General features: G+C 49.3%; 1 protein-coding gene across 2 annotated transcripts in view; it reads left to right on the top strand.

The window, feature by feature from the left end:
* Window positions 1-34: 34 nt before the first annotated feature.
* SH3YL1 (SH3 and SYLF domain containing 1) overlaps window positions 35-26,721 on the top strand; it is a 36,079-nt gene continuing 9,392 nt past the window's right edge. The window contains exons 1-7 of one of the 2 annotated variants that reach the window (XM_072767870.1): window positions 35-115; window positions 13,685-13,795; window positions 17,196-17,309; window positions 20,518-20,582; window positions 23,774-23,886; window positions 24,527-24,655; window positions 26,364-26,532. In XM_072767870.1, coding sequence (XP_072623971.1) covers window position 115; window positions 13,685-13,795; window positions 17,196-17,309; window positions 20,518-20,582; window positions 23,774-23,886; window positions 24,527-24,655; window positions 26,364-26,532 — 702 coding nt within the window. In that variant the 5' untranslated portion in view covers window positions 35-114. Of the gene's footprint in view, window positions 116-934; window positions 954-13,684; window positions 13,796-17,195; window positions 17,310-20,517; window positions 20,583-23,773; window positions 23,887-24,526; window positions 24,656-26,363; window positions 26,533-26,721 lie in introns of those variants that run through there. The other variant, XM_026009198.2, reaches the window with a different exon arrangement.

Here is a 26,721-nt window from a genome sequence, read left to right on the forward strand (position 1 = left end):
CACCTGCCCCTCACCTGCCCCTCACCTGCCGCAGGTGTGCGCCTGCCCGGGGAGGCGGGGCCGCGGGAGCGCCCTTCCTGTTCGCGGGCAGGTGTCGGCGGCGGCGGGGGCGCGAGTGAGTAGGGGTGCGGGCGGCCGAGCCGCAGGGCGGGGGCGGGGGCGGGGGTGCCCCCGAGGTCGCCAGGGCCGGGCCGGGAGCCCCCTGGGCGGGGAGGCCTGGGCGCGGACGGCGCGGGCGGGGGCGGGGCGGGGGCGGCTGGGCCCGGGCTGCAGTGTCCTCCTCGGCTCGGCGAAGGCCCCGCCCGGGCCCCTGCCCCTGCCCCTGCCCCGGAGTCGGAGTCCGTGGGACCCAGAAAGTTCTAGGAGGAGGGTCCCCGCCTGGGAGCGTGCAGGCCCGATTCCTGCTCTCGGGAGTGCCCTAGTGGGACCCGCAGCCCAGCTGTGGGCAAACTACCGTGTTGGAGGGTAGAACGATCCAAATAAGCTCCGATCTCCATCCTGCTCACCCTGTTCAAAGTCAGGAGGACTGGCTGTTGGTTTTGCGAACGCCCTACTAAAGTTTCCATAAAACGAGAAAATAGGAACTCATCGCCTGTCAGATTGAAACCAGACATCTCTGCCGGTCCCGTGATGGGAAGCCTTTATTCCCCTTAGTGCCCACTCTCAGGAGAGCTCTCACCATTGGGGAGTAGGATGTGGTGCTTCACAGGAAGGCTGGTGCGGGCCGGAGGGAAGGGAGCGGGCGGCCGCCCTCCCAGAAGTCCTTCTACCTGTCTCCTTGTTTGCAGGTGTGTCATGGTGACACGTGACCCGACGCAATTGAAACCCTAAGCACAGTGACCTTTCTGTTTTCTCTGGGAAGAGTCCGTGCTCCACAGCAGATGATCAGGCTGGAGGGGCAGGTGTAGCCCCGCGCCCAGCCAGGGTCACTCTCTAGTTTGGGAAAACATACAGTGAGTGTAAATCAAGGCTCTTCTTATGCTGACACTTAAGTGCTCACCACTCCCTCCTCCCTGTCCCACATCTGCAGCCCTGGGTCAGGGGGAGGAGACGAGTGGCACAGGACACGCTAATTTGGGGCTCCAATGGCCAGTCTGGTTTCAGGTTTGGACTCTGAAGGCTGCTAATATGACCAGAGAGACCGGTTTTGATTTCTGGAACTGACAAGCTTGGTCCCCTTGAGTCAAAGGAAGTGGTTACACCATGGCCACAGAAAGATAAGAATCCACTTAACAAACAATGTCCGGGGCAGCCCGGGTGGCTCCGCGGTTTGGCGTCACCTTCAGTCCAGGGCCTGATCCTGGGGTCCCAGGATCGAGTCCCACGTTGGGCTGCCTGCATGGAGCCTGCTTCTCCCTCTGCCTGGGTCTCTGCCTCTCTGCCTCTCTCTCTGTGTCTCTCATGAATAAATGAATAAAATCTTAAAAAAAAAAAAAAAAGAAACAATGTCCATAGTTGTCAGGCAGTGGTGTTCAAGACAGGAATGTTCTAAAAAGCTTCTGAGCTAAGGGCAGTATGTCAAAATCTAAAAAATTACATAGGTGGCCAAAGTTTCTCCTATCTTCACTAAGATCTAATCTGTTTATTCTATGCATTTCCTTAGCAATGTCTAGTTCCTTTGATTTTGGTTGGAGTTTTATCAATTCAGTGAACTAACTTTTATTTCATGAAAGTTATGAGGCTTAGTAATTTGGTTAATATCTAATTAACGTGCATTTGGAAAACGGTTTCTAAATTTCTAGGCTTTTCCTGTAGGTACCTCTCTCGTAGTCAGGCGTCCGCTGAGGAAGCGTATGTTGATACGAGGGAAAGTCTGGGAAGCCCCGGCGCTGAGTGATGGGGGAGGCCTGACGGGGTCAGTTTCTCTCCCAAGCCCTAGGTTATTGCCCGTGATCAGTATGTAAATTATTTCCACAGCTTAAGCTCCTTTCAAGCTTTTGCGGTTTCCAAAGTAAAAATTTTCTTCCCTGTATTTTAGAAAGTCTTAATTTAAAAAAAAAAAGTTTTAGTATAGACATTTTCAAATGTTTTAATCACTCTTTTTGTATTTTTTTTGTATATTTTTTTATTGGAGTTCGGTTTGCCAACATACAGTACAACCCCCAGTGCTCATCCCGTCCAGCGCCCCCCTCGGTGCCCATCACCCAGTCACCCCATCCCCCCACCCACCTCCCCTTCCACCACCCCTAGTTCGTTTCCCAGAGTTAGGAGTCTTTATGTTCTGTCTCCCTTTCTGATATTTCCCACCCATTTTCTCTCCTTTCCCCTTTAATCACTTTTTAAAGAAAATTTTAAGCTAAGTTTCTTAGCTTGAGGTTTGGCAGGCATGGACTCTCAGGCAGAAACTCAAATATTCTTAGAGAATTTGCTTTGCCTTGGGATTCAAGAGTCTCAAGGCTTTTATGAATGTTGCGATGCTGATCGTGACTTAAGGTTGAAAGGCTTTAGTAATGACCTGCATCTTCACAGCTTCAGTCACACGACGATGCCAGCGTTCTGGCCAGACCGTGCCCTCCGCACCCCCTGCGGCACAGCAGAGGACGGCGCGTGGGCTGTGATTCGATGCTGAGGACAGGAGCTGAGGCTAATATCTAAATTGTTATTATTATTCGTTGGCTCTGACGGAGAAATTCACCATATATAACTATGACCAGGCGATATGATTTTATCAGAAATTTTTTAAAAATATGTGGTATTAAAACAAATTATCTAGCGTCTTGTACAATTCGGCCGAGCGCAGAGGCATCGGCATCCTGACCGCGACCAGGCTCGTGAACCCCGGTGCAGTGACGGGGTTTAGACACGGCCCTGTGGTGTGCAGGCGCTGTGGGCTGCATCTGAATTCCCAAGCCCAATAGCCCCCTTCCCGTGTTTACAGAAAGGGCTGCGACCTTTCCCCACAGCAGGATGTTTGCAATAGCAGCTCTCAACTGTGGAATTTGCTTATTTGACTGGTTCACTTCTGCTTGCTTGATAGGGTTCACAGCAGAAAGTCTTCGGGGCTAAGATTTATGTACTATTTACTAAGTTTTAGTTGCATGTGTCAGAAAATCTGATCCAAATTGGCTTTAGCAGAAAAGGAAAACATGCTGGTCCAAGTGTGAACAGTCCCGGAGCTGCTGGGGCTTCAGCTGTTGCCACGTCCTGCGCTCCAGCAGGGCCTGCAGAGCCCACATTGTCTCTGCAAGTCTTGTCAAATGCCCTTCTGCGTGGCTTTGCTCTCAGGCTCTCCTCCTGCGGTGACAAAGTCCCGTAGCAAGTCCAAACGGAAGCGCCTGGGGAGGAGGACTTCTGGCAGCATCGCACAAGCGTTGATGAGGTGCTGGTAGGTCGGCTTTGGCTGGAGTTCTGCTGTGGCCCAAGATCTGCCCTGACTTGCCCACTTGGGTCGCCCGCTCCCTTGCAGGGGCGGCATCACTGAAACAGGCAGACTGTGCTGGTTCTGAAATAAGCCACAGATATGCAGCAGCAGAAGGAGCACATTGCTGCCACAGTTTTCTAATCCAATTCAGTACGTTGTTCTGAGCATCCACATGCACGAAAGGGCACTGCAGAGATGGGTGAGAGGTGCTGCTTCTGGCCTTAAGGGTTGTAGTTCACTGGTGGACAAACAGCATTGGGAACACAAAGGAAGTCGGAAGAAAAGACAGTTGGGTGGGGGTGAGCCTCAAATCACAAACTCAAGTGCTGAAGATATGAAGATGTATCACAAGCGCTCATTTTCTACCAAGTTGGGCTCTCTTCGTCCTCCCCGGAGGCCGTCATGTCTCAGGCTGATGCCAGGTCTGGGCTAGCGCCGCCCTCTCGGACTTGCTTTGGTCTCCGTTACTATTAGTCCTGTCGCTGCTGCCCTGCTGCCCCTTGCTGTACTCACAAGGCCCTGGCAGTCCACCCCATAGTGCAGCAGCACGTCCCGCCTGCAAGCAGAGCTGCTGGGCCTGCTGCGCCCCCGGGCTGACAGGAGCCTTGTGGGGTGAGCTTCATTGGCACTGGGCTTGCGTGAGGCTGGAGCACTGGGCTCCTGGCAACCAGACCTCCTTGGGTTTCCTTCTCTTTTTCAACCTCTCTTTCTTTAGAGGACCTGGAAAGGACTCCACTGGGCGCTACTTGTCAGCTTGTCCCTGGCTTCCCTCTGGCCCTCCTCTCTCGTAAGGCCTGGGAAATATTACAGAGTCCAAGAGCCAGAGAAATTTTGCTATTACTCAGCACATTTCCTCCTAAACCCATTGGATTTCCATATGTAAATGGACTCTGTTAGTCCTCACAGGGTTTTGATCTTTAATTCCCCAAAGGCACACAAATAGCTTTTTCATCTAACACGTGTGCTGGGCACCTAACTCTGTGTCATTATGGCATGTGCTGGAGATATTACGGTGAAGAAAACAAAATAGTCCATGTGCTTACCCCCATGGAGCTTATATTGCTGTGAAGGAGATGTGCACGAAGGACCATGATAGATAGATGTGGCGGATGGAGAGATCTGACAGATGGAGAGATATGATGGATGGATAAATAGATATGGCAGATGGACAGACATGATGGATGGAGAGACATGACGGATGAAGAGATATGATGGATGGAGAGACATGATGGATAACAGAACAGATGGAGAGATATGGATGGATAAATAGATATGGATGGATGAATAGACATGATGGATAGACATGATGGATGGATAGGCATGATGGATGAAGACATGACAGATGGAGAGACAAGACGGAGAGATATGGATGGAGAGACATGATGGATGGAGAGACATGACAGATGAAGAGATATGATGGAGAGACATGACGAATAGACAGGACAGATGGAGAGATGACAGATGGAGAGAGATGATGGATGGAGAGACATGATGGATAGACAGGACAGATGGAGAGATGATAGATGGAGAGACATGACAGATGGAGAGATATGATGGATGGATAAATAGATACGGATGGATGAATAGACATGATGGATAGACATGATGGATGGATAGGCATGATGGATGAAGACATGACAGATGGAGAGACAAGACAGATGGAGAGATATGGATGGAGAGACATGACGGATGGAGAGACATGACAGATGAAGAGATATGATGGAGAGACATGACAGATAGGACAGATGGAGAGATATGATGGAGAGATATGGATGGAGAGACATGACAGATGGAGAGATATGATGGATGGATAGACATGGATGGATAGGCACGATGGATGAAGAGATATGACAGATGGAGAGACAAGACAGATGGAGAGATATGGATGGAGAGATGGATGGAGAGACATGGTGGATGGATAGATATGACATGACAGATGGATAGATAAGGCAGATACAGACAGATATAATTGACAGATATGTCAGAGATGCAGACATGTATATATATGGTTGACAGAGTAAGGATATAAGCTGTGGTGCAGACTAAGTATGGGAAACCTTTGAGGGATGTAAGCATTGGGTTCTGTGACCTTAGCTATTACGTAAATGGAACATCTCTTTGGAGAAATGACCATAGGGGTTCAAGACTAGGAACAGAGAAACCAGTCAGGAGGCTTTGAACAGACACCACAAGAGCTCGTCGTCTTGGGCCAGGCTGGTGGCGGGAAGGAGGTGAGGTGTGATCAGATCTTGAGTGACTGTTGAAGGCTTCTGTCCTGGCGTGGCGTGCCGATGGACGGCTGTGGCCGCGAGAGCAACGATAGAGAAGCTGCAGTTGGCCCAGGTTCTGGGCGTGAGCTCCCAGGTGGAGAAAGGCCACCTGGAGAGAGAGGAAGCTGGGGCGCAGGTGGGGCCCTGGCGGGCTCACGAGCGGGCCGGTATAATTTGAGATGCTGACTTGATTGAGAAAGTCACTGAGACTGAGAGCCTGCAATTTAGGGGAAGGTTCAAGACTAGATAAAACTGGGAGAATTGTCAGAGCTGAGTTGTGCTTACAGTCGCGGGCCTGAGAGTTGCGTGTAATGGGAAAGAGCAGGGCCCGGGGGACGGGAGGACCCTGGCAGGAGGCCGGGAGGCAGGCTGGCCTCTCCTCCTTTCCTGCAGCCTTGGTGGCCGCCCTGAAGCCACACCTGGGGCAGGTTTGCTCCTGAGCTCCTGGGTCACGGACTGGCTGGTGCGAGCCGCGGCGGAGGGAGGGACAGTCTGAGGCGCGGGGCAGGGAGGCCCCGCTGCGGGCCCAGAGCCCACCGCCGGGAGGTCCGCCCTGGCTCCGTGACCCCAAGGGCCACTCTGAAGCAGCATGTACAATTGGCCTTGAAAAATGAGTTGTATTTCAAGAGGTCGGAGGCTGGCAGTGGTTTCCTTAAAGGGCCAGGGAAAGAAACTTGAGGATATACGTAGGCCCTTACCCAGCAAGACCGAACAACCAGCCACAATTTTCTCGGTTGCTGAGAACTGAGGTGTGCTGACCGGCCCGTGTTCTGGTGATGCTCGTCTCGGGATGAGGCCGTGTGAGTCCTAGACGAGAACACATTTTGCTACTTGAGGTTCTCAAAGTTACTGTTCCTTAGCCTCAAAATAAGCCCCACGTGTTCAGCTGTTAATGCCGGTCCGTGGTGTGGTTTTACTGATGACACCTCTGAAAATGCATTTTTTTACACAAAATATTATTATTCGTTCAATTTAATATGTTCAACCATTAAAAATGTAAAAACTGTTCTTATGTCCCAGGCGCTAGGTGAGCAGGGTCCCTCGTCAATTCGCCGCCCCCAACCTCCCAGCGTGGGCTCTGGGACCAGCAGCAGGGCTCCTTAAGGTGTTGCTCCTTTCCGGGAGCGCGATGAAGAGCTTCCTCGGGGCGGGGTGGGAGGAAGGCTGCAGGAGGGACAGGCGGGGTCAGCCCGTGGCGGGGACGCTGGCCACAGGCCCGAGACAGGGAGCCTGAGCTTGCAGCTCCAGCCGCAGCCCGGGAGGCCCGGCAGCCCTGCGCGGTCGGCCTGTGGGAGCCCGGCCCTCCCCGACTCGCCCTTGCCGGGGCTCTCGGCCCAGGTGCACCCGGGACAAACACCTGCCGTGGGCCTCCCTCGCAGCCTCTGCAGCTCCCCGCCCCGGGCCGGAGCCCCGAGATGGGCCGTGGGCACTGGGAGGAGCACAAGACAGGACCCCAGTGCACCGAAGCCTTCTAAGGTGTCCTCCTACTGGGGACAAGGGACGTCCCCGTAAACCCTTCAGCACATCATAGAAGGGCAAAGCCAGTGCTTTGCGTTTGCAGAAGGACTTGAAATGGTGAGTTCCGAGCACCACGTAATCCGGGAGATACGAACGGGACCATGTAGCCTGATGGCACGCGGCGTCTCTGTCCCTGTGTCCGCCTCTCCAAACTGATTGATTAAATGGAAAACAAGCCAAATCTGCTCTTACGTCGGAAAATGAAAATTGCAAAGACTCCTCCGCCGTCTTCCTTCTTCAAAGATGAGAAATAATTTTTAAAATGTAGTAATTAGGGTAATATCAGCTGCAATAAAAAGCATCCACCGTCAGGCACTCACCACATTAAGGGTCACGCCTCCCCGGGGTAGTAACCCAGCCGCGGGCGGCTCTCCCCTGAGGCCATCAGGGGTCTCATGTCCACCCCCCGAGCGGCTATGACAGCGACAGGAAGGAGGCTGGAGAGGCCCATACTTCTCAGGCGTCCTGGCACGGAGGTGACACGTTGCCCTTGCCCCGGGGACTGCGGCCACCGTAACACGGAAGTGCACACGGGGTGGCAGCTGGCTGTCCCGGCCCCAGCACGGAGCGGAGCCTCTGCACGGTTCATGGGTGCTGGGACAGGTGCGGTCACCACATCCCGTCAGGCCCCAGCGGGAACTAGGAACCGGGTAGCTCACCTGGTGATGGTGCGTGTGCCTAACGAGGCAGCCGTCCCTGTGCCCGGTGTGCTGCCCCAGATCCTGTCCCGTAGCAGCCGGACGGGGGACGCCACCCCTTCCTCGGGACGTGCTCACCACTTGCGGCTTTGTGCCACCGTGTCCTGCAAACGCCCCTCACCGTGTGCATCCCACCCCTGGCGCTGGGCACCCAGGACAGAGCGCACGTCCTTGGGGAGCCGCCTCCAGGGGAGACGCTAGGGGCCCAAGTACATTTATGGGAATTGGAGTTGCTCTAGTGTGTATTTTTTCTAAGACCCTCTAAATGCAAACGGGGTAATCAAAGCAGTAGTAAAGGGCAGACTGAAGGTCGCTAGTAAATGGACATAATTTTCAATGGCTTTCTCGAGATTCCTTCCTATAAACATTTTACGTGCGTCCAAAAATCTTTCTGTGGTCATCTCTGTGCTTAAAACTAACGACTGGGCAGCCGGGGGGGCTCAGCAGTTGAGCACCTGCCTTTGGCCCAGGGTGTGATCCTGGAGTCCCAGGATTGAGTCCCGCGGCAGGCTCCCGGCATGGAGCCTGCTTTTCCCTCTGCCTGTGTCTCTGCCTCTCTCTGTATCTCTCGTGAATAAATAAAATCTTTTAAAAAACTATTAAAAAAAACCCAAAAACTAACAACTGCCACCAAAAGCAATGGAGCCCCAAGAGCATGAGGCTTCCATCGGGCGGGACAGCTTCACCCTAAGCAAGCAAATGGCTGCACAATGAGGAGTAACTTCAGGTCCTAAAAATCCAGGACCGGGCGGTGACCGCCCTGTGCGGCAGGTGCAAGGGGACAGACAACGTGCAGGGCACCGATCCGTGACAGAGCTCTCGCGGCGGGGCTCACAAGGTGCCCCAACGTGAGAAATATCTCATTACGTAATATTCGGCGTATGCTGAACACTCTGCTATGGAATGTCTCGGACACACGAGGGACCAGCGAGGGGATGCGATTCGCACCCGCGGCCTCCTCTAGAGCCGAAGGGAGCACTAACCTGCAGGCAGCGCCTGGGAGGCCTTCCCCAGGACCACCCCAGCCCCCAGTCAAATACCATGTGGCTTCTGTTATGTATATTTATATCTTCTAGATGAATTTTACACATAAATATTGTATGTATTTTGTTACAGGTAGATTTTATCATTTATGCATACGTGTTGTATAAATGTAGATGCTTGGGCAGCCCCGGGGAGCTCAGCAGTTTAGCGCCGACTTCAGCGTGGGTCGTGATCCTGGGATCGAGTCCCACGTCGGGCTCCCGGGATGGAGCCTGCTTCTCCCTCTCCTGTGTCTCTGCCCCTCTCTCTCTCTGTGTGTCTCTTATGAATAAATAAATGAAATTAAAAATATATATATAAAAAAATAAATATATGTGCTTGCTCTTGTCTGTGTCCATGTGTAGTCCCCCACGTGTCTCCATGCAGCTTGTTCTTCCTCTGCTACCCCTACTTTCCCACGGAGACACACGTGTGTCTGGTTGAACGCGGCTTTCAGGCTACACCAGACCAAAGTCATCCACCCTCTTCTTGGGGAAAATTTGTTTCCTTCTTTGGATGCGTTTCTGTGTCGTTGTCAGTTTGCTGTCAGGAACCCTGTGGCCGTGCCCCAGGCCCTCCACGGAGATCTGCCGATGTGGGGCAGGGCCACGCTCGTGCCGAGGCTCTGGGCCGCTCCCTGGCATCTCTCCGAGCTCCTTGTGACTCTTACCCATTGTGGGAGGTGGCTGCGGTGCTCTCACCCTGTACCCCCTCCCTGCACCTGCCAAGGCCCTGTGTCCCCCACTCAGCCCCGAGGCCCCCGCACACCCGTGGCCTTCGCCCGCTCCTGCAAGAGGTGCGTGTCCTGACCGCGGCCCCCAAGGTGCTGGCACCGACTTCTACCCCGACAGGACACGACACTGCCCTTCTGTCCCGACCCACACGCCCCACGTGTCACGTCCGCGCCAGCCACAGAGTTTTCCTCTTCTGTAAATCAACTAACCGGACACTTTGCCTGGTTTTCTGTTGTGCTCCTTGTATTTTTATTGATTTTTTTCAAGGTCTCTGTGTATTCTGGACCCCAGATCTCTGACATTTATACGTATGACAGATACCGTCCAGCATTTCAGTTGAATTTTTATTTTTCAGATGTATGTTGATACAACTTTTTCTTAACTTTAATGTAACTGAATATATCTGTAGTTTCCCCTTCTTATTGTGGATTATTTAGGGCATTCCTCCATTGCCCAAATAGTCTAGATATTTTCTATTACTTTTATTCTTTTTTTTTTTAAGATTTTATTTATTTATTTATTTATTTATTCATTCATTCATTCATTCATTCATTCATGAGAGACATGGAGAGAGAGGCAGAGACACAGGCAAAGGGAGAAGCAGGCTTCATGCAGGGAGCCTGACGTGGGACTCGATCCCGGGACACCAGGAGCACGCCCTGGGCTGAAGGCAGATGCCTAACCACTGAGCCATCCAGTCGTCCCGATTACTTTCATTCTAAAAGTACTAAATTTTGCATTAAGTATTAAGGCGATCAATTATTGAAATTGTGTATGATGTGATATTATATTCTAATTTTGTTTTTATTTGAACGACCATCTGTCCCAGAATAATGTATTCAAGTACCACGTCATCTCTGTCATATAGTTTTAAATATGTGAATACATATATGAATATTTTTTCTTTTGTTAGAAAGGTGACTTTTTTTATAAATTTATTTTTTATTGGTGTTCAATTTGCCAACATATAGAATAACACCCAGTGCTCATCCCGTCAAGTGCCCCCCTCAGTGCCTGTCACCCAGTCACCCCCACCCCCCGCCCTCTTCCCCTTCCACCTTAAGTGCTATAGATTATTCAGTAAGTTGTGCTGTATCTGTAAAAAATATTAGGTTCCTACTTCATATCCTACACCAATGTAAGTTTGAGATGCGCCAAATAGTTAATGTAAAATATAAGCTCTGGAAGAGGCTATAGCATAATGACCATATAGTTTTGTTTTGTTTTAATTAAGGCCTTTAGTCACAGTATTAGAAAGATGAAAACAGTAGAAAGGCTAGAGAAATGTTGCCATGTAAGTAAAAACATATGCTGAAAAACTATAAATAATTTTTTTTTTAGAAAAGCTGCAGAGACATAGATTTACAACCTGATTAAAATTATAGACAAAAGGAGTATGGCACCAGAAAAACAGTCAAAGAATGTGAACAGAAAATAAGCAAAACAGGAAAAGTAAACAAACAAAAGAAAAATTCACTAGTATTCAGATAAATCCAAATAAAATTTGTTATGCTGTTCTCTGATGTACGGACTTCGCCGTTACCAGTATCGCCTGTAACCGTGGGAATTTTTATGGTAATTGGTTCTAAACTTGGGGACTGTTTTGGGCGCCTGGGTGGCTCCATCAGTGAAACCTGGGTAGTATCTGTAGGAGGCAAATTTGTTTTTTTTTTTTTTTTTTAAGATTTATTATTTATTTGTTAGTGAGAGACACACAGAGAGAGAGAGAGAGAAGGAGGCAGAGACACAGGCAGAGGGAGAAGCAGGCTCCACGCAGGGAGCCTGACGCGGGACTCGATTCCAGGACCCCGGGGTCACGCCCTGGGCCCAAGGCGGCGCTAAACCACCGAGCCACCCAGGCTGCCCTGTAGGAGGCAATTTGATAATGTAATGAAAAGCTAACAAACTTCTTTTTTTTTTTTGATTCATCGATGCCAACCCTTGAGACTCTATCCTAAGATGATCGTCAGCCAACAGCGGTATCTGTAAAAGCAGAAAATGGAAATAATCTACATATTTGGCAATAGGAGTCAATTGAGGCAAATACACGAAAATGCAGACAGTAGTGTCGGTGGCTACTGATAGTGGGGGTGGCTTTTTCCTCGATATTTGCGTACGTGTATGTTTTCTTTTTCCTTTACAATATGCTTCTGCCATATTTTCCGATCATTTAAAAATACAGAATTTTTTTGTCATACTTGGGCCTTTTGCACTATGAATTTGAAAACTAATTCTCACTTAATTTCTGGTTCTTTTATGGTTTGATTTTTGGCATTTCAAATCATTGATGAATTTGGAGTTTGTCCATAAGTAACATGAAGCTGTGGATGATTTTTTTCCCCAAAAGGATCACTATTTATTGTGTAACATAGCTTTTCTACATTGACTTAAGGTGCTTTTTTATTATATATTAAATTATCTTTATATATTTGGGCCAATTTCTGAATTTTCTACTTCGTAAAATTGACTCTTCTACCTATACTTGCATCTACTACAAATTATGGACACTTTATCATACGTTGCAGCTTCTGGCAGAGATTCACCTCTCCGTTATTCTTCTATTATATACTTTTCCCCCATATTTTCTCGTTTGTTTATTTTTCCATATGAACTTGTGATTCATTTTGTTTGGTCAGGATACCTGTAAAATTTACAAGAGATGAACTTGACATCGTTAAGACAAAAAGTCGAAAAACCATCATAGGAACATTGAAAAGACAAATGACAAGCCGCGAATCAAAATTTGTAACTCATGTTCTAGAAAAACCTTAATTCCCTTACTTTATAAATGAGTAAGAAATAAGAAATACTGCCCTGGTGGGACAGCACGAGGGATTGGAGGGGATGGAAAGTTACTTGACATCATTCAACAAGTGAAAGCCCAGGGGGAGGTTCAGACACTGAAAGCTCCCGCCACTTACTGTGACCCCCAGAAACCGGCAGATGTGCCAGGGATGTGCTCCTGCAGAGGGGAGAAGGGGGGGCGACCCCCGGGAAGGCCTGGGCTCTGAGATGTGCTCCTGCAGAGGGGAGATCCAGGGCAGGGGGGTGGGGGGTGACCCCCGGGACTGCCCGGGCTCCAACCTGGAGGCACCTGCGAGCTCCGGTGGGGGGGGTCACCTGTGCCTGTCTCCGGCTGCAGGAGAGACACCCCGGGCCTGGGGAGCCCAGGACCCTGGATCTGCGAGGCAGGCTCTGCAGGGGGTGGCGAAGCCCCGGGGACCAGCCCACCCTGCCAGGCGCCGGCTTCCACTGGAGAGGCCCGTGGGGAGCTCCTGGATGGGGTGCCGGAGCGGAGCCTGAGCGGCCCCCCCTGCTCGGGCAGGTCAGGACCCCATGAGGCGCCCTGCCCAGGCTGCTGCGGGCATCGGGGACCACCCGGGGTGGGAGGCGCACCTGCCAGCCACCCCTCAACCTCAGAAACGGGTGGCCCACATCCCAAAAGGCCAAAGAGGATGCCACTGTCCGACGAGGACAAAGAAGCATCTTTTAAAATGTGCCCAAGTATTGAAAGAACAACATACTGAGGACAGAAATGGGAAAACCAGAACAAATGGAACTTTCAGAGCTGAAAGTGTCAGGTGGAAGTGAAAAATGCATTCGATGGCCTGAACGGCTCCCCTGGCCCTGAAGCCTCCTGCTCTGTGGCCCTTGCGCTTCCTCCTCCTGTGACAAAGGGCCGGTCCTTCCGGGGCTTCAGGGCCCGAGGGGGCTGCGCCCGGTGGTGGCCCGACTCCCCCAGGACGTGCAGGGGGGCTCATCGGCGGCTCCGGAGTCCCTCCCACCATCACTGATGAGGATAATCCATAGGATAGCTCCACATTTTGACGTGGATTTTATCCCAGGATTTTATAATTTCTGGGATTTTGAGGGTTTAGGGTTTCCCAACCTCAGACTGAATTCATCAGGAGAATAGAGATGAGACAATAATTTGAGCATTTCCAGTTCATTTCTTTTGCTAGAAGGATGCTATTTGTTAATGCTCAATTGTGCATGAGTAGAAATGAAATTATAATAGATTCCTAACTCCTACTTACTGGATTTTTTCATTAAAATCTCTCTTTTTTTTTAATTTTTCAGTGAACAATCCTATACCTTCCAATTTGAAATCAGAAGCAAAAAAGGCTGCTAAAATCCTAAGAGAATTCACGGAAATAACTTCCAGAAATGGACCTGATAAGATCATTCCTGGTAAGTAAACCATGTACCTCTCATTTCTCAATTTGTTTTGTTGCCTGAGCTGCTTGGTGTGGTCTTTGGCCTCAGGCTGGGGACCCCTAAGAGCACCTTATCCTCCTGGCTGGTCTGCCAGCGGGTCTCCCGGGGCCCCCACACCCCCGCCCCCTCGCCCTTCCCTGCCTCCTCTTCCTGGCGCACCTGGGCTCTCCCTAAATTCACCTGTCCTCGCCCTCAGTTTCTCAGGCCTTCACAACCTTATCTTGCAGAATCACTGGCTAATCTCGTACATACATTTTGATTTGGGGGTTTCTCTCTTGAGATGAGATATTTGCCTTTTATCCTGCTTGAAGAAGACGTGGCTCAGTAATTCCTTGGGCCTTGGGAATGCAGAGCCTGACCTCCCGCCAGGGCCGCCCCAACCACTGTTGTTGATCTAATGGAGGCGGAGCACAGAAGACCTAGGCCGGGGGTGGTTTTGGGGACCACTGTCTGTCCATGGCCACGACCAGTGGCTCCTACTGGGTGGTTAAGGTGAACTCCAAGAAGCCAAGAAGACTCGTGTGTGAACCGGCTTGGGCACTGCGCAGACTGCCTCTGCCTTCCCTTTTGACCAGTCGCCACGCAGGACGCCGATCCTGCAGGAACGAAAACTAATTTAACTTTAAAAAAAAATACTAGATTAATTTCTTAAGCCAGATTTTTAAGTTATTTAGCAGAACGTTAAATGTTTAAAAAGATTAATGTAGGGACGCCTCGGTGGCTCAGTGGTTGGGCATCTGCCTTCCGCCCAGGGCGTGACCCCGGGGTCCTGGGATCGAGTCCCGTGTCGGGCTCCCCGCAGGGAGCCTGCTTCTCCCTCTGCCCGTGTCTCTGCGTCTTTCTCTGTGTCTCTCATGAATACATAAAATCTTAAAAAAAAAAAAAAGGTTAATTTATTGTTGTTATAATAATAATAACAATATTAATGATTGTTATTTTGGTGCAGTCACTGCTCCCATGGAAGACACAGTGCTTCCTGGAGCGTCGCTCCTCAAGGTGTGGACTCGACCAACTGGGGGCTTCTTAGAAATGCAGGATCTCAAGCCTCTTCTGAAGCCTAAGGAGTCAGAATCTACATTTTTCACAAGATCTCAGTGATCTGTATGCACATACCAGTTCGATAAATGTTGCTTTAGGACTTGAAGAAAATTCAGCCAGAAAAAAACGAATTTTCAGTAACAGTATTCTGAAGCAGGAGATAGAAGACACGTCTTGATATATGTGAGCATCTGCATACGCAGCCTCCTAGCCCAATTCATGAATAAATTGTATTTCCTGACACAGAAACATCTGGGTTTGGATTATCCCTCCTGGATTCTGTGCGGTGGAATTCCATCAGTGATCTGTAACCAGCGCATCAATACTGTAAATAAAAAGCCAATTGGCAAATTATTCAGGCATTAGTGGTATTTTAGTGTCTTCCAAATCTGGATGGAAAATCCATAAATACAAACACAACATTTAAAATATGTTCTTCAAAAAAATAAAATAAAATAAAGTAAATAAAATAAAATAATAAAATAAAATAAAATAAAATAAATACAATAAAATAAATACAATACAATAAAATAAATAAAAAATAAATAAATAAAATAATAAAATAAAAAATAAAATATAATAATAAAATAAATAAAATAAAATAAATACAATAAAATAAAATAAATAAAAAATAAAATAAATAACATAAATAAAATAAAATAATAAAATAAAATAATAAAATAAATAAATAAAACTAAATAAATAAATAAATAAATAAATAAATAAATAAATAAATAAATAAAATACGTTCCTCTGCTTTTGTTCCTTGTAAACGGAGGCAGTCCTGACCGTACACGCACTGAGAGCGGAGGAAGATGCTCTGCCAAAATGCGGTTGTAAAAACACACCCGTGTGATACACAGCACAGCTTCGACCTCATCACAACATTCATAGGACCTTCCACGCAGAGCAAAGGCCCGCTCAGCAGGCTGCAGTCGGAGCCCAGCCCTGTCCTCCCCACGTGCCTTCGCACCTTTGCGCCCTTGATGTGTTCTCTCTCAGAGTCTCCTGCTAAAGTTTTGAAATGGTTTGCATAATTATGTTAGAAATTTAGTGTTTTTCTAGGGACTCGTACAAAACCATTTCTGCATATTTGAGTAGAGGGTCTGGTTTGACTTTCTTGATGTAATATTTGACTAAAGATGAGAAATCAAAACACCTGGAAAGTGATGTCAGAGGCAAGAGTAACTTCTGATGCTTAGGCTTCCTGTGTTATTTAAAAAAAAAAAAAAAGATTTTATTTATTTACTCATGAGAGACAAGGAGAGAGAGAGGCAGAGACCCAGGCAGAGGGGGAAGCAGGCTCCGTGCAGGGAGTCTGACGCGGGACTCAATCCCGACACCCGGGGTCACCACCTGGGCCAAAGGCAGACGCTCTGCCTCTGGGCCACCCAGGCGCCCCTTCCCTTGTTGCTTGAAGATGTCCTGTTGTGTGAATAAATCCACAGAAAAGGGAGGTGCCCTGTTTGAGGGGCACGTATATTAATCCATCTTATGTAATGGACTTCCCTGAAATGTGAATATGGTATAAATTAAATGGTATTCTTAGTCCGCTAGTAGTTATATCACTTGAATACTTGATCGGATCATTTTATAAAGTTAAACGTCTTTTAAAGTGGCAAAATCACTTGGGTTTTCTGTGTTTACGTCTAATTTTCATATTCATGAAACGTGAACTAAGTATATGGCTTTAAGATCCAAGTTCTGCTGCTGGCAGCACACCCAGCTTGTGAGGTTTCTCCTTAGTACTCAGTTCCATGTGGATCTTAATTCCTTTGAAAACAGTAACTTGGGTTTTTTTTTTCTTTTTGTATTTGTTAAGACTTTATTTAAATTCAAATAATTGACATATAATGTATTATTGGTTTCAGGGGTAGAGTCGGTGATTCATCCTCTTATATGACACCCAGTGCTCGTCACATCACGTGCCCTCCTTGGTGCCCATCCCCCAGGGACCCCGTCCCCCACCCCACCTCCTCCAGCCGCCCTGTGTGTTCCTTGTAATCAAGTAGCTTGTTTTTTCATGAGTTGTATTCTCAATTATTTGAAGTTTCCAAATTACTTGTCCTGCAGGCAGATGCCTGTAGGGAAAGGTCACCCGCATGCCTCCTTCAGACAGCAGGTGCAGGACCTGGGAGCAGCACTGCGCTGGGCGCCCCGGTGGAGGCAGCACCCCAACCGGAGGTGGCGGCCAAGGCCTGGGTGCCCTGAGCTGCACCCACCCCCTGCCATGGGCGCCCCCCCCCCCCGTGGGCCCGGACGCACAGCGCTGTGTCCTGAGTCCTCCACGCCACCCTCTGTCCCACCTGCTCACCTGCCGCTTCCTACCTTGCAGCCCACGTGATCGCTAGAGCCAAAGGCCTTGCGCTTCTGTCCGTGGTCCGGGCCGGCTTCCTCGTGACGGCCAGAGGGGGCAGCGGCGTGGTGCTGGCGCGCAGGCCCCACGGAGGTGAGTACCTGGTCGGGCCCCGGTGTGGGCACCCGCGCCCCTGAACCCCCGACTCGGCCTCCACCCGCCAGGCTGCCCTGGGCCACCCTCTGCGCAGACACCCGGCAGGCCGGCGAGCGTCTCGGGGTGGGAAGGAATCCCCTCAACCCCGAGGGGTAGCTTGCCCTGTGGAAGGTGATCCGGCCATCTCGGCCATCTCTGATCGCTCTACTGTTCCCGTGGGAATCCACAAAAGCTGGAATTTTTCTTTAAAGCCTGTACCCAGGGTGAGGGTGGGAGCCCATCGGGATCGGACACGTTGGTGTTACTTTCTGGGGTGAAGTCTAATCCTTGATTTTCAGAGATGAAATCAAAGTGTACTTCCCCCGATTCCAGGTTTAGCCGACATTTAGCGTAATAATTTAAAACCATGCAGGTGTGTCAAAGCCAACTAAAGAGCTGTTTATGCCGATTCAACATTCTCCGTACGCTCACATAATTGAACGTATTTCTCTCTTAATACATGTTTTTTAGTGTAGATCATTTCATGTTGCTCTGGAAGAGAGCACGAGACAATGACAGTAGATCCCCTGGGGGTCGGTGGACGTGGACCCTGGTCCCCGGATCAGGTTTGGCCCCTGATGTGACCCTAACGTACAGTAGATCCTCTGGGGGTCAGTGGGCAAGGACCCTGGTCCCCAAGGTCAGGCTGTGTCTCCTGATATGACCCCACCGTGCAGTAGATCCCCTGGGGATCTATGGGGCATGGGCCCTGGTCCCCGAGGTCAGGCTGTGTCCCCTGATGTGACCCCACATGCAGTAGATACCCCTGGGGGTCGGTGGGCATGGGCCCTGGTCCCCGAGGTTAGGCTCCCTTTGTCACCTGATGTGACCCCACAGTACAGTAGATCCCCTGGGGGTCTGCGGGATGTGGACCCTGGTCCCCGGGGTCAGGCTGTGGACCCTGATATGACCCCACAGTGCAGTAGATCCCCTGAGTGTCGGTGGGGCATGGGCCCTGGTCCCTGAGGTCAGGCTCTGTCCCCTGATGTGACCCTAAAGTACAGTAGATACCCTGGATGTCTGTGGAGCGTGGGCCCTGGTCCCCGGGGTCAGGCTCCCTGTGTCCCCTGATGTGACCCCACAGACCTAGGCCTCTGCAGAGCCGCTGCACTGCCCATGGGCTCAGGGCCATGAGAAGGTCGCCGTGCGGGTTGACCAGGCAGCTCTCTGCCCAGGTGGGGCCCGACTGCCCCGGGTCTCAGAGCCTCGGTGGACCTGCTCCAGGGCCCAGTAGCCTCGTTTCTCTCCCCCTCCCAAGCACCAGCTGCTCCGTCTGCACAGGATAAGATAAAAGCTGCCCAAAGGAAGCAGCAAATTCCCCAGATCCCGGCCAGATGGGCTGTCCTCAGACAGGTCGGTTCCTAACATAGGAAATGAGAAGAACTTTGGGATTATATAACACTCATTTCTGTAATCGAAACCCCACTAAGCCAGGCTAGATTAGTTCTGAATATATTCAAGCCATATCCTGTTACCTAGAACACAAAATTAGGTTTAGGAAGGTAATAAGCATTTTCAGAAAAGTACTTTATTTATACTGTCCCACCCTCCGCCCATCAAATTAATTTATTTCCTAATTCAAATGGAATTATTGTACTTAGTTTTCAAATATAAGGAAATTTATCATCTTAAAATCTTAATAATCTTGAATTTATAACCTAGTTCTTGTGCTTCTACAAGACACAAAAAGGCCAGTTTTTGCCCCCAGAGTTTTACAATAGAAACAGTTTATTATTGTGTTGCCCTTAGAAGTGATAATATTAAAAATTTTTAAAGTCATTTGCTCTCTTATATCTCCTAAAAAATTCTAACCAAAAACTAGAATTGCAGCTCAATTATTTTGTGAAACATTCAAGCATCGATAGTTGTGATTATCAAGTGCCACGTGTGTTAGCAGGTACGGGCTGGCTAGTTTGGTCGTGTGCACGTTTATAGAGAAAGATGAGGGGGCATGGATTTGTGAGTCCATGAGACTCAATATCTAATACCTTTCAAATATTTTTATTTTAGATTTTTTTTTAATTTATTTATTCACGAGAGACACACACACACACAGAGAGGCAGAGACACAGGCAGAGGGAGACACAGGCTCCATGCAGGGAGCCCGACCTGGGACTCGATCCCAGGTCTCCAGGATCACGCCCTGGGCTGAAGGTGGCGCTAAACCACTGAGCCACCGGGGCTGCCCCCTTTCAAATATTTTTAACTTAAACATTATATATGCTCATTAAAGAATATTTAAAAACAGAGGGGGAAATACAAAAGTCTTAGTATTTCTAAAAGAACGCTATTCTTTCACATCGTAGCATTTTTCCTTCCCATATTTGGGTACCAAAGGGGTTTTAATGTTTTTTTTTTTTTCATTTAAATTCAATGAGCCTACATATAGTACATCCTTAGTTTCAGATGTAGGGTTCAATAAGCCATCAGTTGTGTATCACACCCAGTGCTCACCCACCACGCGCCCATCACCCAGCGCCCCCAGTCCCGCCCACCCCCGGCGCCCCCAGGGTGTTTCCCAGAGCTAAGAGTCTCTTGGGTTCGCCTTCCCCTCTGATGACTTCCATTCAGTTTTCTCTCCCTTCCCCTTATAATCCCTTTGACCATGTCTTATATTCCGCGTATGAGTGAAACCATATGATTGTCCTTCTCCGACTGACTTCCCTCAGCATCATCCCCTCCAGGTCCCTCCACGTCGAAGCACAGGGTGGGTATTTGTCGTTTCTAATGGCTGAGGAATATCCCACCGTGTCCATAGACCACAGCTTCTCTATCCATCATCTTTCGATGGACACCGAGGCTCCTTCCACAGTTTGGCTATTGTGGACATTGCTGCTAGAAACATCGGGGTGCAGGTGTACCGGCGTTTCACTGCATCTGTATCTTTGGGGTAAACACCCAGCAGTGCAACTGCTGGGTCGTAGGGCAGGTCTATTTTTAACTCTTTGAAGAACCTCCACATAGTTTTCCAGAGTGGCTGCACCAGTTCACATTCCCACCAACAGTGCAGGAGGGTCCCCCTTTCTCCGCATCCTCTCCAACATTTGTGGTTTCCTGCCTTAATTGTCCCCATTCTCACTGGGGTGAGGTGGGATCTCATGGTGGTTCTGGTGTGTATTTAAGGGGTTTTAATATTAGAGTGACGCTTGTTTCTTTGTTTTATTAGAATGGTCTGCGCCCTCCGCCATTGGGATAGCTGGGCTTGGTGGAGGATTTGAGATAGGAATCGAGGTAAGTGTGTAAACCACAATTGCCATTTTCTCCAAAAGAAGCTGAAACTTACTGCAGAGAACCTGAGAGACTACTTGCTGTTCTTATTTTGCCACCAACAAAATACGCGTTATTGCATGTATTTCATTTTCGACATGGATCCCCACCTACAATTTTCTTTTTTTTTTTTAACATTTTACTTATTTATTCATGAGAGACCCACAGAGAGAGGCAGAGACACAGGCAGAGGGAGAAGCAGGCTCCCTGCGGGGACCCCGAATCAGGACTCAATCCCAGGACCCTGGGGTCACAATCTGAGCCAAAGGCAGACGCTCAACCTCTGAGCCCCCCGGGCGGCCCTCCGCCTACAACTGTCTAGGTTTGCCAGCGTCCTCTCCTTGACGGTGGACGTTGCTCGTCCCCCTTTGCTCCGTCTCCGCCTCTAGCACGTCTGAGGAGCAGGCGTCTCAACGGATGGACCCTGCGGCCCCGCGGCTCCGGATTGCCAACCGCTCCCCAGCTGGAGCTCAGAGCCGGGCCCACCTGACTAGCCCAGCGTGTCCTCGGGTGGAAACACCCAGTCGTGTTACTGCCCAGAGAATTATTGAATTCGTTATCTTTGAGCTCTTATCTTCAAGTAATTCAAATTCTTTAAGCAAAGACTGACTTTGCGTTGTTTGGTTTTGTAACTTTGCTCCTAACGACCTTGGCCCCTCTGCTCCGGGGTCAACGTTACTCCCCCAGCTTTTCCCACAGGCTAGTTGGGTTTCTCTCATTCCTTCATGTAACAATGAAGTTTAAATGCACAACCGGCATCTTATTTGTAGTTACATCTTATTGCAAACTTTTTTTTTTTTAAGATTTATTTATTTGACACAGAGATAGACCCAGAGGGAAGAGGCAGGCGGAGCAGCAGGCAGGGGCAGGGAGAAGCGGGGAGCCCGACATGAGGACGGGACGGGGGGGGTCCACCCCAGGACCCCGGGGTCAGGGCCCGAGCCAAAGGCAGGCGCTCCAGCGACAGAGCCGCCCAGGCGCCCCTTACTGCAAACGTCTAAAGAAGCTGCATCGAATTTTGAGATGTCTTCTACCGTTTATTTACTCTATTGCTCCAGTTTTCTTTCAGAGAATCTGTTTTGCTTTTCCCCTAAGCTGTGGGAGCAAATGTAGAGCCGCTGGCCCGTCCTGCTCCTCAGATTCTCTGTGGGCTTTGACCTGGTTCTCTGTAGTGATATCACCAAAGAACAGGATTATCTTACTCTTATTTCAGAGAGAATTGAATTGAGAGGAGACAGAAAATTAAAGCATTACTTTTTTCTTTAACTGACTCTTACTTAACATTTTGTCTTCCTTAACTGTCCTAAGATGTACCAAGGAGAAGGGGACACTCGGCGAGGCCTCCCCATGGTCATGGCTGGAGATCTGCACTTTCCGCCTGTGTCTCTACCAAGCATTACGCAGAGCGATCTTACACACATTACCTAAAACTGTATATAAAGCCAGCTCACACAATCATTGGCAAAATTACTTGTCATAAAATGCTAAGTAATTCTGGATCATTTGACACCACAATCCTCAGAAATTGTCCGTATATAAAATGGAGGGACCCCCTGGGGGCTCTGCAGTGGAGCGTCTGCCTTTGGCCCAGGCCATGACCCCGGGGTCCCGGGATCGAGTCCCGCGTCGGGCTCCCTGCAGGGAGCCTGCTTCTCCCTCTGCCTGTGTCTCTGCCTCTCTCTCTGCATCTCTCATGAATAAATAAATAAAATCTTAAAAAAAAATGCCAAAATAAAATCAATTACGAATGATTTCAATTGATGTCTTAAACCAGCTTACGTGAAGGTCTGTGCCCGTGTCCACATGCAAGCAGAGTACGGGACTTGCGAGCGAGGTCCCCTCCCGCCCCCCACGAGGCCGTGTGTCCGAGCTCACACAACCTGCAGGAGGCAGAAGTGGGATTCACACCCAGAGAGTTCGATTTTTAGCCCAGATTCTTAGCATCGATCTGCACACCTTTCCTTTTCTGGGTCTGCGGGTCTCCATCCTCAACAGGGCCGAGAGGGGCCGGGCCTGCAGCTGTCGCGTGGGGAAGGGCAGCAGGTGGGGAAGCCGGCAGAGGAGCCCGGGTCACCAGCTCTCAGGCGCAGCTGCCCCGAAGCTCGGGCCCGTCCCTCCATCCCCGAGGGCCGTCTGTGCTTCTGGGCTCTCGAGCACACCTGTCTGTGCAGGTGCGTCTTGAGCATCATCACCGCGTCCCCACTTTGCTTTCACATAGAGAATTAACTCAGTAGAAGGCATTAACTGATGGTCAGCTAGCTTCCTTCCAATATTTTGCACTTTAGCCCGAAAGAAAAAGGACAGCATGCACTTTAGTCGTGGTAGGAGCTCGGCCCTGCCGGGGATCACTGTGGAGATGCCACTGAAGACCCCGGGTCCTGCGCCCTGGCTCCCGGCGGGGAGGTTTCAGGCTGGGCTCTCTCTCTCGCCAAGTGTGGTTGAAGGGAGTACTTTTACTCTTTCTGACCTACGTACACTGGACCTGCTCTAGCTGTCCCTGGGACAGTCCCCCAAAGCTCGCCAGGCCCCCATCACTACCATGTCGAGAAGACTGGGGGTTTGCACGGAGCCCCACAGGGTTTGGGGTATGCATGGAGCCCCACAGGGTATGCACGGAGCCCCACGGGGTTTACACAGAGCCCCACGGGGTATGCACGGAGCCCCATGGGGTTTAGGATATGCACGGAGCTCCACAGGGTATGCATGGAGCCCCACAGGGTTTGCACGGGGCCCCATTGGGTTTGGGGTATGCACAGAGCCCCACAGGGTATGCAGGGGGCCTCACAGGGTATGCACAGGGCCCTATGGGGTTTGCACAGAGTCCCACGGGGTTTGCACGGGGCCCCACAGGGTTTGGGATATGCATGGAGCCCCACAGGGTATGCACGGAGCCCCACAGGGTTTACACGGAGTCCCACGGTGTATGCGTGGTCCTTGGTGAGTGCTCGGCCGGGTCTGCTGTGCTGCCCTGTGGAAATCGCCATTACTTGCATCCTCAGCTCAAAATACAAATGATTCTTCCTTCATCTTCTCTCACTGTCTACACTGAAACTCTTGCTATGTCGTATGGTATATATTTGAGTTTTAATCAGCATGTACTTTAAAGGATATTTACACGTAATTAATTGTAAATAAATGGTTCTCTTCATTTTCAGGTATCAGATTTGGTAATAATTCTGAATTACGACAGAGCAGTTGAAGCTTTCGCAAAAGGCGGTAACCTGACGCTTGGAGGGAACTTTACTGTGGCAGTTGGGCCCCTGGGAAGGTGAGCACCGTGCGGTACTTTCCGAACAGCTGTTGGATAGTGATGGTTTAAAAAGTGTACACAGCTTTGCATGGGGAGGAAGCTTGAGTTGCAATGAAACCGATTAAGGATTTATATAAGCTGAGGGCCTGAGGTTGTTTAGAAATCAGAAAGCCGGTGTGATAAAGTGAGAAAATCTGAAACTAGAACACGAGAAAAGAAACTAAACATTTCAGAAATGCAGGTCATCGTATCTACTGGAATCGAACATAAAATTGACCTTTACGCTCTGAAGGAGTCAAGTCAAATTTAATTAACTGATAAAGAAAGGGCAGCATTGCCTGAGAAAGAAAAAAGATCTTCTTCAAACTAAATTGTGAAAACCCGAAGTAGAAGGGTTCACTGGAGCGATGGTTGCCGTACGTAGCGTGCCTTTTAGCTCTCTGTTAAGGAACAACTATTTTCGGGTCGTTTGAGCCACGTAGACGTGAGGAAAACCCAGAGCATAGTCATCTAAAAAGGTTTCTAAATTCCATGACAATACTCAGTGTGGAAGTACAGAGCAAGCCCCTCTTCGAGTGAGAAGCGCGGGGCAGCGCAGATACCGCCTTTGGCGTCCATCCCCTGGTGGTCCTGTGATGCAAGACCGTGTGTTTTGCAGGAATTTAGAAGGAAACGTGGCCCTAAGGAGCCCTGCTGCCGTCTTCACATACTGCAAGTCCAGAGGACTGTTTGCTGGCATATCTTTAGAAGGCAGCTGCTTGATTGAAAGGAAAGAAACTAATCGAAAGTAAGTGCGAGCCAAATAGTTTTAATTGATTTCAGGAACGTGTGACGAGGAAAATAATACTTCATAGACCCATATAGTTGTCCACAGTTTGCAGAGTAGACTTATATATTCTTTTTATTTATTTTTTTGGAAGATTTTATTCATTTATTCATAGAGAGAGAGAGAGGCAGAGACACAGGCAGAGGGAGAAGCAGGCTCCCTGCGGGGAGCGCGACGCGGGACTCGATCCCGGGACCGCAGGGTCACGCCCTGGGCTGAAGGCGGCACTAAACCGCTGAGCCACCCGGGCTGCCCCTATATTCTTTTTAAACACAGCATTTGACTCTAACCATATATTTCTTAAAGATTCAATATAAAGTAATATGTACTTAGAGAAAATCCAGAAAACACAAAAAATTACAAGAAAAAAAACCATTCTACCCCTTTAAGAAGAACACGATTCACATTTTGCTTTGTTGCCTTATGGTGTTTTCCTAAATGTAATTCCCCTTGTTTTGCCACGTGTGATTGTAACTGTACTGGATCCCATTGTAAACCCTTTTTTTCCACTTGGCATTATAGGAATCTTCAGTGTAGGGACCTCTGGGGGCTCAGGGGTTGAGCGTCTGCCTCCAGCTCAGGGCGTGACCCCGGGGTCCTGGGATCGAGTCCTGCATCAGGCTCCCTGCATGGAGCCTGCTTCTCCCTCGGCCTGTGTCTCTGCCTCTCTCTGTATGTCTCTCATGAATCAATAAAATATTTAGAAAAAAATCATAAAAAAAATTAAAAGAATCTTCAGTGTAAGTTAATGGCTATAATATTCCATTAGTTGGCCGTGTCATGTGAAGTGTATTTTTCAAACATCTGTAAAACCCTTGCAGGTCAGACTGATCCTATTGTGAGACGGGCCTGTCACTGCACTCGGCCTTTGTCTTTCCTCCCTAAAACGGAGGCAGATCTCGATTCTCCCCAGGGGACTCAGGCGGCTGTGACTGGGAAGGAGGGGAGGGGAACTTCTAGGTCGGTGCAGAAGGAGAGCACGGGAGGCCCAGGGCAGGTACGAGCAGGTTTGCGGCTCTGGGCTCCTAAAGCCAGGAGAGAGGCTTTTACTTCTGCTTTTATTAGTATGAGAAACTTAAATGAAGAATTCTTTTAAAAACTTCTGATTCTGGGCCTTTGGGAGACTTTCTCACGGCCGTTCCCCTGAATCCTGGATAAACTGAAACAAATATACTTCCTAACGCGCTGCAGGGCTTGGAGGTATGTAAGGCCAATCTTTGTATGTAATTCGGTATTACGGTAACTCAGCAATACATATAACATGTAATTATATGTATTTGTAAAACAAACATTTCAAAGAAACTACAAAGCCATATTTGTTATTAGATATTACAAAGCACCATTTTTAAAAAATAAAAACCTGTACAAATATATGCACTTCTCGGTATATTCGCATTATGTGCTTGTATGTGTGTGTGTGCGTTTGCTTTTTATATTATCGGAGGAAGGATCTGCATATCAAACTATTTTTTGGTGATTGACTCTAGAGATGAGCTCGGGAGTGAATTTAGGGTTTAACTCAGGTTAGGGCTTGTAATTAATGTTTGAAAAAATAGTAAATATGAGGTACCAGATGCGCGTAAATGCCTACGTACAGGTGTGAGTCCTACTTTTAACTCTAGAAAAGATTCGCGTCTATGAATGCTCCTAATCTGATATTTCTTACTAGATTTTATTGTCAAGATATCCGGGCTTACGACATTTTATTCGGAGAAGTACCGCGGCCCGCGCAAGCCGAAGATCTTTATGAAATTCTCGATTCCTTTACCGAGAAGTATGAAAACGAGGGACAACGAATCAACGCAAGGAGAGCGGCCAGGGAGCAGAGGAAGGCGGCTGTACGCAGGGCTCTCCACGTTCCCTCGGGGCACGGGCGCTGCTTCTCTCCCATATCCTGCCTCGGAGTCGGGCTCCTGACAACCGGCCAGGGCCCCTCACGGTTCCGTTTACCTGCAGGTCTTGTGAACGCGTCCTGTAACCGGGACGCGTCGTGTGTACCGACCTCGGGGAGGAACACGGCCTGTTGC

This window comes from Vulpes vulpes, chromosome 8 (assembly GCF_048418805.1).
Source record: "Vulpes vulpes isolate BD-2025 chromosome 8, VulVul3, whole genome shotgun sequence".
In the NCBI taxonomy this organism is placed as follows: domain Eukaryota; kingdom Metazoa; phylum Chordata; class Mammalia; order Carnivora; family Canidae; genus Vulpes; species Vulpes vulpes.